The sequence below is a fragment of the Pseudorca crassidens genome, chromosome X, assembly GCF_039906515.1.
Source record: "Pseudorca crassidens isolate mPseCra1 chromosome X, mPseCra1.hap1, whole genome shotgun sequence".
NCBI lineage: Eukaryota > Metazoa > Chordata > Mammalia > Artiodactyla > Delphinidae > Pseudorca > Pseudorca crassidens.
This window is the reverse complement of record NC_090317.1, coordinates 6,498,654-6,509,161: the sequence shown is the minus strand read 5'-3', so window position 1 is coordinate 6,509,161 and position 10,508 is coordinate 6,498,654. Positions and strand designations below refer to the sequence as shown.

At 50.0% G+C, this 10,508-nt stretch overlaps 1 protein-coding gene across 2 annotated transcripts in view; it reads left to right on the top strand.

The window, feature by feature from the left end:
- Nucleotides 1–4,946: 4,946 nt before the first annotated feature.
- The window catches only part of AFF2 (ALF transcription elongation factor 2), a 489,926-nt gene continuing 484,364 nt past the window's right edge, over nt 4,947–10,508 (top strand). For both annotated transcript variants that reach the window (XM_067722201.1, XM_067722200.1), the window contains exon 1: nt 4,947–5,124. In XM_067722201.1, the coding sequence (XP_067578302.1) occupies nt 5,078–5,124 (47 nt within the window). In that variant the 5' untranslated portion in view covers nt 4,947–5,077. The remainder of the gene's footprint in view (nt 5,125–10,508) is intronic.

The window sequence follows — 10,508 nt, the reverse complement described above, 5'->3', positions numbered from 1 at the left end:
CCCAGTGCCCCTCCAGTAGGCTTCTGAATGGGGGAGATTGGGGAGATGTGAAGGGGGCCCCAACAGAGAGCATGGGAGAAGCCGACAGAGGGAGGAAGGTCAAAGGGGAGAGGTTCCAACTTCTGGAATACTGGGTTGAGCTGAGGCTTGTGTTAGATCAGAGAGGGGCTTTTCCAGGCAAAGCCAGGACAGCAGGCTGGCCGACAGGAATCTTCCACCTTTGCTAAGGTGCCCCAGGAGGTGGAATGGGAGCGAAGCAACCTGACCCTCAGGGACTAGATGGCGGAGCCGCCAGTCTGACAGCGGCAGTTGGCTTTGATTCCAGATCGCCTTTTTTTTTTTTTTACCATGGTAATATTTTATTTTTATATTTATTTTTAAATTTTTTTCATCTTTATTGGAGTACAATTGCTTTACAATGGTGTGTTAGTTTCTGCTTTATAACAAAGTGAATCAGTTATACATATACATATGTTCCCATATCTCTTCCCTCTTGCGTCTCCCTCCCTCCTACCCTCCCTATCCCACCCCTCTAGGTGGTCACAAGGCACCGAGCTGATCTCCTGTGCTATGTGGCTGCTTCCCACTAGCTATCTACCTTACGTTTGGTAGTGTATATATGTCCATGACTCTCTCTCAGTTTGTCACAGCTTACCCTTCCCCCTCCCCATATCCTCAAGTCCATTCTCTAGTAGGTCTGTGTCTTTATTCCCGTCTTACCCCTAGGTTCTTCATGACATTTTTTTTCCCCTTAGATTCCATATATATGTGTTAGCATACGGTATTTGTTTTTCTCTTTCTGACTTACTTCACTCTGTATGACAGACTCTGGGTCCATCCACCTCACTACAAATAGCTCAATTTCGTTTCTTTTTATGGCTGAGTAATATTCCATTGTATATATGTGCCACATCTTCTTTATCCATTCATCCGATGAAGGACACTTAGGTTGGTTCCATCTCCTGGCTATTGTAAATAGAGCTGCAATGAACATTTTGGTACATGACTCTTTTTGAATTATGGTTTTCTCAGGGTACATGCCCAGTAGTGGGATTGCTAGGTCATATGGTAGTTCTATTTGTAGTTTTTTAAGGGACCTCCATACTGTTCTCCACAGTGGCTGTATCAATTTACATTCCCACCAATAGTGCAACAGTGTTCCTTTTCTCCCCACCCCCTCCAGCATTTACTGTTTCTAGATTTTTTGATGATGGCCATTCTGACCGGTGTGAGATGATATCTCATTGTAGTTTTGATTTGCATTTCTCTAATGATTAGTGATGTTGAGCATTCTTTCATGTGTTTGTTGGCAGTCTGTATATCTTCTTTGGAGAAATGTCTATTTAGGTCTTCTGCCCATTTTTGGATTGGGTTGTTTGTTTTTTTGTTATTGAGCTGCATGAGCTGCTTGTAAATTTTGGAGATTAATCCTTTGTCAGTTGCTTCATTTGCAAATATTTTCTGCCATTCTGTAGGTTGTCTTTTTGTTTTGTTTATGGTTTCCTTTGCTGTGCAAAAGCTTTGAAGTTTCATTAGGTCCCATTTGTTCATTTTTGTTTTTATTTCCATTTCTCTAGGAGGTGGGTCAAAAAGGATCTTGCTGTGGTTTATGTCATAGAGTGTTCTGCCTATGTTTTCCTCTATGAGTTTGATAGTGTCTGGCCTTACATTTAGGTCTTTAATCCATTTTGAGTTTATTTTTGTGTATGGTGTTAGGAAGTGTTCTAATTTCATTCTTTTACATGTAGCTGTCCAGTTTTCCCAGCACCACTTATTGAAGAGGCTGTCCTTTCTCCACTGTACATTCCTGCCTCCTTTATCAAAGATAAGGTATCCATATGTGCGTGGGTTTATCTCTGGGCTTTCTATCCTGTTCCATTGATCTATCTTTCTGTTTTTGTGCCAGTACCATACTATCGCCTTTTTACTTCGCGTTGCCATTGCTCTCCCTGCAACCTGCCCTCCCTTCCCTGCCTGTGTGGTGGAGGATGCGTGGCTTCGATGCCTATCTGGGGGTTCACTAAAGAGGCCAGAGCTGGGGATGGCAGGAGGAGAAGGAAGGGAGAAGGTGAAGCTTCTCCGCTGCCCAGGAGCAGATGCTCAGAGAGAGCAAGTGCTGGGCTTGGGCTGGCCGGCTGGCCTTTGGGACCACCGTGGTCCCTTCAGTGCGGCCTCTCTCAGCTTCATCCGTGTTCCAGGAGGGTGGCTGAGAGTAGGAGCTCCTTCCACCCAGCCCAGCCTCCCGTCTCGGTTTTGATCTCCGGAAGGGAAAGCCCCAGCCCCTCTTTTGAAGCGGCAGCCAGCACCGCTCGTCTCTTCTCTCCTTCCCGCAGGCATTTCTGTTCACAGTGCTGCCTCTTGCTGGCTCCTTCTGCTCCGGCTTGGTCCTCCTGCTGATTGGGAAGAAAGTGCACCAGTGGGGTGATGGGGGGGTCTGGAACTCTTAAAGGCACAGCTTTCTTTCTATTGGAAATTTATTTACCTAGCACAGATTTTTTTTCTGTCTTCCCCCAATCAATATAATCTGGGGAGAAAAGTGAATCCGATACAAAGTGACCATAATCACCATTTAAATGTTAATTGTAGATGTTCTGGTTTTCCTCTAAAGGTTTTCAAGCAGGTCAAGCACTAGCCCAGGCGACAATCATTATTAGCAATCAAACCCAATTCGAGGATCATTTACTGAGGGAAATTAATGTTGGGGGCCACAGATTTGAGCAGGGCAGTCCCTGCCGCCTCAAGGGCTCAGAGTCTAGGGCTGAAGACTTGGAACTGCACGAGTAAAAAAGGCACAGAGATAATTTGAAGATCCCTGGCACCATTTTTGCCAATAGCTCTTCTGCCCTGGAGTCTTTGACCAGAGGAGTTTACAAATAGACAAGGCAATTTGCAATGTAGTCTTCCCTTGTCTGCCCATTGGTTGATCTGCAGTCAGTTAGCTTAGTATTTGTTAAGAACTTGGCGCTCTGCAAAATAAATAAACAAAGCAAAGCCTCATGGGATGCCACAGTTGCAGAATCTTAGTGTCTTGTTTCTGTATGTTAGTGACATGCTTTTTTTCCCATATAAAGAATATGAAAGAGAACAAACTCTGGGCCCCTTCAAGCTCAGATTCTGAAGCCCTCCACCTCTTGGAGCTGCAGCACCTTCTACTGGGTTCAGCTCTACCTAAATGGGCTTCCCAGATTCTCAGTTCCAATGTCAGTTCCCCCGTTAGGAGAAATGTCAGCTCCTGGGCAAATTACCTGGTCTCAGTGCCTCACTTTCTTCTGGAAAAACAAAGTAAAGAAAATCTATTTGGGTGATTTTGAGAATATGAGATAATATTAGAGAAGCAGATTCAAACAGAAAGGACAACACCAGAGTAGCAAGAGCCACATGGCACCGCGATCAAGCCTCTTTTACAAAATGAGCCTCAGAGAAGAGACTTACTCGCTCAGTCACACAGAGAACCAATGACAGTATCGGACACAGTCAGAACCCAGCTCTGTCAGTGCTCAGTCTACTGCTCTTTCTAAGAGGGTCCTCACCTTAGGCTCTCAACAATGCACCAATACTATTTTGCTTGCACGATGACATGAAGAAGGCAAAGAAGAGGTCGGGGACTCCAGGGTATTCCTGTTCCTGAAGTGTCAGACCCCGGCCCCGCCCCTTCCAACACCGCTTTCTGGCGTCAGAGGCCAGGAAGCCTTTCCCCAAGGGCATTGGCTAAAGGGATCCACCCGATCCTGGACCACCAGTGGAGGCTGAAGGGAGGGAGGAAGCTGCACGTGGAGAGAGATTCTCCGGCCAGAAGGGAGACAGGCAGCCAGAGGGTGGGATGATAGTGGGACACACTCGGAGGATTTCCCATTTCCCAGAGCAGGAAAGTGCAGAAGCCCTCTGCCCAAGGCACGCGGTGGTTGTGCGGAGAAGGTGGTAGTGCAACCCAGTTGCCCAGCGTCCTAATCCGGAACCCAAGGACCACACAGTGTGGTCCTCGTGCCTACCCTTGCAGCCTACAGAATCCAGGGCCCAGAGCTTGCGGACCTACTAGGTGCGCAACGCGCCCTGCAGCCCGGCAAGGCACTGCGGCATGCCTGACCGGCCCGGGTGCGGACGCTCGGCGCCGCGGGGACGGTGAAGGTGACCGCCTTCTCCTTCCTGGCCCCGAGTGCTCTGCGCTGCGGGGCCGAGGGATGCTTGGGCCCACCAAAGTTTGCTCCAGTACTCGGGGGCCCGAGGAGCGTCCCCGGGCAGGGACTGCGCGCGCCGCAGCGGGGGTCGACCCCCATCCCCGAGGCAGTTTGTGCGCTCTTTTCTGGTTCCGAAGCGTAACTCCCAGTTGTGGGAGGAGGTAGGGGTTCCGAGAGAGGGTCTCCTTCCCGAAGCCTGCCTCCTGGCCCCGCCGGCCACCCTCCCGCATCCCTGCAACTGCTCCTCCGGGCGGGACCCGGGCCCGGCTCCCCAGTTCTGCGGCCGCTCCCACCAGCTGATTTTGACAGAGGGGGGTCCCGGGCGGCGCGCGCGGGCGGAGCGAGCCCCTGCCAGATCCGGGGATGATAATGTGCCGGCTCCATGTCGCGGCTTCGGGCTGTCCAGGCTCCGCCCCCTGTGAGTGTGTAAGTGTGTGATGCTGCCGCGGCCGCCGCCGCCGCCTGTGCAGCCGCCGCCGCCGCCGCCGCTGCCGCCCCGGCTGCCGCGCCGCGCCGCGCCGCTGCCGCTGCCCCGGCCGCCCCCGCCGCCGCCGCCGCCGCCGCCGCCGCCGCCGGCCCGCAGCCCGCCAGGCGGGCGGCCTCGCCGGCTCGAGCCCGCAGCGGCTGCCGCCGCAGCGTCGGGGCGCTGGGCGCGCGGGCAGCCGCGGACCGAGCGGAGCCGAGCGGGCGGCCAGGCACTTGCCCGCCCGGTGCCGCCGCCGCCGTCGCCGCCCCAGAGCGCAGGACCCGGCACCTCCGGCGCCCGCCGCCGCCGCCGATGCGGCCCGGGCACTTTTAGCCGGGCGGGAGGGCCGGAGAGCAGCGAGCGAGCCGCGCCGAGAGCCGCGCAGACCCGTCGCCAGCAGGGACGGACGCCCGGCCGCCGCAGCCGCCCGGCCGCTATGGATCTATTCGACTTTTTCAGGGACTGGGACTTGGAGCAGCAGTGGTAGGTGTTGATTTTTGCCTTCTCCTTGGCTGCGCGGGTCCCTGGGCCGGGGCTGGGCTTTTCGCCTTTGTTAAGAGGAGCCGGGGTTTGGTGGGGCGCCCGGGACGCCTTCCCACTTGCTCTTGGCCACCTCTGGCCCCGGCCGCCGCGACTCCTCGGTCGGGTGCCCGGGTGGGGGGAGGTGCGGACCGAGGGAGGGATGCAGGTCCCGAGGGCGTCGTTTGACACTCCAAGTCCAAAGAGTTGCGTCTGGCCCAAATCGGATCCGGTGCTGCCCGGGGGCTGAGGCGCGCGACCTCCGCCGGGATTTTCTCCCCGAACGGCTGGCCGGGTGGCCTTCCCAGCGCACCGGATGCTGCCCGCCCGAAATGCCCCCAACTTTCCAGGTGCCCGACGCCGGCGGCCGGCCGCGGGGGGCAGGCAGCGGCGAGGTGCCACCGGCGGCCCTCCGCTTCCTCGGCGGCCACCGCCCCCGCCGCCACCCCGGTCCCCGCACGGCGCGGCGCGCACACCTTCCCTGCCACCCGCTCGGCCCAAGTTCCCCGCACTCGGGCGCCGAGCGGCGGCTTCGGGGGCCACCGCGCGGGGGACACCCGGTCCGGGCCGACCGCGGCGTCTGGCTTTCCAGACTGAGGGTTTTTGAAGTTGGCCCCTAAAGTTGGCCGCTCCGACGTCAACGCACATTTAATTAGCGGCCGGGCCCCCGTCCGCCCCGCACTGGGAGGCAGCCGCAGGTTTGTGGGTTTAATGGGCACCCAGCTCGGATTCACAGGTTTAGTCGGCTCTTCCCCAAATACCGTCAGCTTGTCCCCGAGAGGTTTGTGAAAGATGGTGCAGAGGTGACTGGGGAGCCGGAAAGTTGTTAGTCTGCGTGATGCGCGCGCGCGTGTGTATAAATAGATATGCGTATCTATTAACTTTTACAGAAGCTTCACCTCCTGCACCAACGTTATCACTGTTAATTTGTCATAACATTCTAACGTATCGATTTCCCCCCACAGCCTATGGAATTAGACGGGGGGAAGGCGCGGCGGCAGCGACTTCGAATTGCACTCTTGGCTATTGCCTTTTCAAATGTAGTTGGAATAATCTATAGTAGCGACCGACAGTGCGAAATCTTTTGCAATGTTAAAGTACTGGCAGCCGTTGACGATGAATGCTGTGTATTTTTACAAGGATTTCCCTTTGCTGATGTGATATTTTAGGCAATCTCCTTCTTTAGAAAAGGGTCATACTCTTAGCCAATAGCTTCATCATGTCAATCATGACTCCTTTAGTTGCAAATCCAAGATAATCAGAAGTTAAATACATTTTATTTTACAGCGATTCCGGGTAAATCCTTGAAGCCACAAATTACACTGTATCAGTATTAATCTGTAAGGCATTTTTGACACCATACAGGGTTTTATCAGCTCTGCAGAAAAACAGGTTACAGTTTTTAACAACCATGCTGTTGTTATTTAAAAGTAAAGATCACGGTAAAATTACTGCTCAGTTAAATATTACGCTCCTGTATACAGCCTTTACCCTGCTTTGCTGGTTTATTTTGCACACCACTGATAACCACAGCATTACTATTTGCATACAATTTGCCTAATATATGGTGTGGGTAACATCATTAATTTAACAGACGTTATAAGTGATTTTGTGGGTGTAGTTCAAATGTTAAACATATATACAAGGTATTAGGTTTTTAAAAACATGTTTATTATATTGTTTTAATTTCAGTTTAATCTTAGGCACATGCAGTTGCATATTTAAAGGAGGTGGGCTCTTTTAGTTGTGATTTCTTTTTGTCCCTTTTTGGAAACTATCCCTGACTATGCCACATCAGTTAAGAAACATGCAGACTTGGACACTCCGTGGATATTATGTGAAATACCGATGAATTAGTATAACGCGTCTGCATAAATAAGCTGGCCTTTTCCCTCTGTGCACACGTTCCAGGAAAATTTCTCCTTCTTACTGTTTGATCGTGAGGGGCAAGCTTCCTTGTGCATCTGTGTTTGTAAACATTTGTAATGCGGTTGTGCGCCCGTGTGTTGTACACCCCGACAGAGAAAAGGAACATCAATGTGAATAGTGGATGAACTAAAAAGCTTGCTATTGCCTTGAATGGGAGTGTGTACCTTTCCAAACTCTCTTTGGACATTCAGAGCATGCCAATTACATGTTCATTATATGTTTACTTCCCCTCCTGGGGAGCAAGTAGTTGCTTAGACTGATGGCATCCATTGCTCCCCACCCCTAACTCCCCAGGAGGTCCTAGGAAGAAAAAGGCGCCAGCCAAGTTAAGGATCTCATTTCCATTGGATCTCTTCTCAGCAGTCACTTGTGGAACAGAGAGCTCTGAGCCATCTCTACCGCAACCCTAGATGTCTGACAATAACTGGATCAGGCCAGCTAAAACACAAACTCATCTTCCAAGACTTAATGAGGAAAGACTTTACAGACACAGGCATCTGTGTCATTTGCAAACACTAGACTACAGTAAGCAAAAAGTGCGTGCCCATTTAGAGACATACACATTTGTCAGGAGGAATGCAAATGGAAAGGATGGGGCACGGGTGACTGCAGTGTGGATGTGCCGAGTCTGGGAGTGCTCGGTGCCTAACGGAACAGAGCCCTGGACTTCACACACCGCAAGAATCTCTTAATGGGTCCTGCTCTGGAGTCGATTAAAGGGCCAGAGCTCTCGTTCTTCAAGATTCCTGGGTGAATGAGCAATGTTCACCTGTGTCTGAGTTTAATATGAACCATTCTGTGAAAGAAGAGGAAGGCGCAGATGGCTGTGTGCACCAAAGACACCACTTGCTCTTAAAAAAAAGAAAAAAAGGTAAAGGGAAAAAAATCAAATTTTATCGTTGAAATCACTCCGTAGACTTGTCTGTGGTAACCCAGTAAATGAATTCTTGAGGTGTATGGAGATCACGTGGCTAGATTTGGACTTGTTTACCAGCAAAATCCGAGGGCCTACCAAGTGCACAGCCTTTCCACCCTGCAAGCACCCCTCCCGTATTGATTAGGTGTTGCTTCGTGACAGGCCGAGGTTTTTTGTAGAGATGCTTATCTTCTTTTTATTATTGAAAAAGAAAGAAGGAAAGAAGGGAAGATAGATACAGCAAAGGGCTCATTCTAAAAAATAAAAAGGGAAAAGGAAACCACTGTGATAGCAAAATCACAATGTTCAAAAGCCTGGTGAAAATTGTAGTTAAGCCATTGTGACAGTGGCCGACTTCTCACAGCGAAGGACGGAGGCCGGCATCCATGGTTTGTAGTTTTTATGTGGTGTCTCACAAGTAGCCTAATTAGAGGCGAGCTTGCAAACGGGCAGTTACACAGGAAGAGACTTAAACTCACTAAACTGTTATATAAATAGAAAGTTCAAAGGTCTGTGTGGGGCCGTCCAGGCTGGGAAGGGGCCATGTGCGGGCCAGGCTTCTCCTCCCCCGGGGCTGCCCCAGCAGCCCCGCTTTCCCCAGTTTCCCTCAGCCATGGGGGGCGGGGACCCTGCTCTCCAGACAAAAGTGAACTGTTTCAGCTCCAGCTGGGCATGGCCCATGCACTGCAGCAGCCCGGCTGCTTCCCCCTGCTCTGCGCACACAGATCTTGGAGGCCTCCTGCGCTGCAATCCTCCGGAAGAGTGGAAGAGGCCTGTTTATGGATGGGAAGGTCGGGGAGAGACAGGGAACGCAACCTTGGTCTACCTGGGGGTGGCAGGAATGTGGAGGGGGCGGGGCGGCGCCTCCAGGTTGCCAGGATTTCTCTTTCTCTACCTCCAGCCATTTATCTTTCCCCCTCCCCCTCTGTTTGTTTTCCACTGCAAGGGAGACAGTCAGTGGTCTTTTTTTTGCTGGTACAATATGCATTCTCCGGCTTGTTTGAGCACTCATTCAGCAAACCACTTGGGCTTGAGTTTCTTAAGGGAGTATATGGGAGGGCGAGACTCAAGGTGGTGAAATTAGCTAGTGACGAGGTCTCCTCCACACCCACTGAAACCCCCAAAGATAAATGCTGTCCCCGTAAATCTTAGAAGGCACGTCTATTGGACAAGGAAGAAAATTATCTCATGTTAGAAATCAGTTTAATGATACATGAATTGTTTTGCTAATGATTCAGCCAAGCATTTAACAACTTTAAAATATACAAATCAAGATTGAAAACGACTGCCTCAAATATGAATCTGTCATTATAGACATAAACGAGATTCCAAACATTTAAGCGTTTTGTAGATGGATAAAAATTATATCGTATTTAAACATGCTCATTATTGTTGAATAGGAATGGTTTTAATGTGCTGAACCTTTATTTCATGCCCATTATTCTTAGCTGGGACTATTTCTTGCATGAAAAATCTGCACATATTTAACAATTTCAGAATCGTAAAAGCCCAATAAAATGGCCATCTCTGGAACAATCTAGAAGCCATAGTCCTATGAGCTTATAGCTCATACCTCAGAAAGGGAAACTACCACATACTTGATTAGCCTGTCATGTAGACAAAACAACTGGTACAGTGACTACATTTTTCACTTTTAATTTTGTCTTTTTCTGATTGCTGTGGGATAAAGAAAGAGATTTTAAAAACTTGTTTACTGATAATGGAAAGAAATGTGTTGCTGATTTAAGAACTCAAGACCACAACCTGGAGAAACCTTTCTGAGGAGTGTGTCGTGTGTGTGTGTGTGTGTGTGTGTGTGTGTGTGTGTGTGTGTTTCACCTGTATCTGTAGTAGGACGCATCCTCGTTGTTGCTACTGTTATTTGGGTGTTTACTCTGTGCCCCAAACATGACGGAGTAGCTAGTGCTTTAAATACTCAGTCTCACTTAATCCTTCAGACAACTTTATGAGATGGGACCTATTATGATTTCCATTTTTGGATGAAGAAATGGAGGCAGTAGATACTCAGTGATGCAATTCAGGTTCCAGCCTAGATGGAGCTGATCCCAGAACCTGCACCAGCAACAACTGACATATTGTCTGAGCCTTTCCAACAGGTGGGATCCTTCTCCATACATCATCTCATTCGGTCATTGTGAATCAGAACGTACACGTGTTATTCCCATTTTACAGATGAGCAAACAGCCCTGGAGAGGTTGATTGACTCACCTAAGCTCACACAGCCTGGTTAGTAGTAGGGCTGGGTCAGGAATCCGCATCTCCCAATTTCCAGCTCAAGTGCCTTTCTGCAAAACCTCATTGCCTATTATTTATTGTTCCTGTGTGGGTTCGAGCATTTAGCTCTCACTGAAACAAACGGATTGGACTGTGTACATGATGCTTGTGTAAAGAAAAGAATCTGTGGAATTACCATGTAATCGACTAGCCATGGAACTCTGCTTTTTTCTTTTAATTGAATAAGGAACAATTTATGTAATGGTAC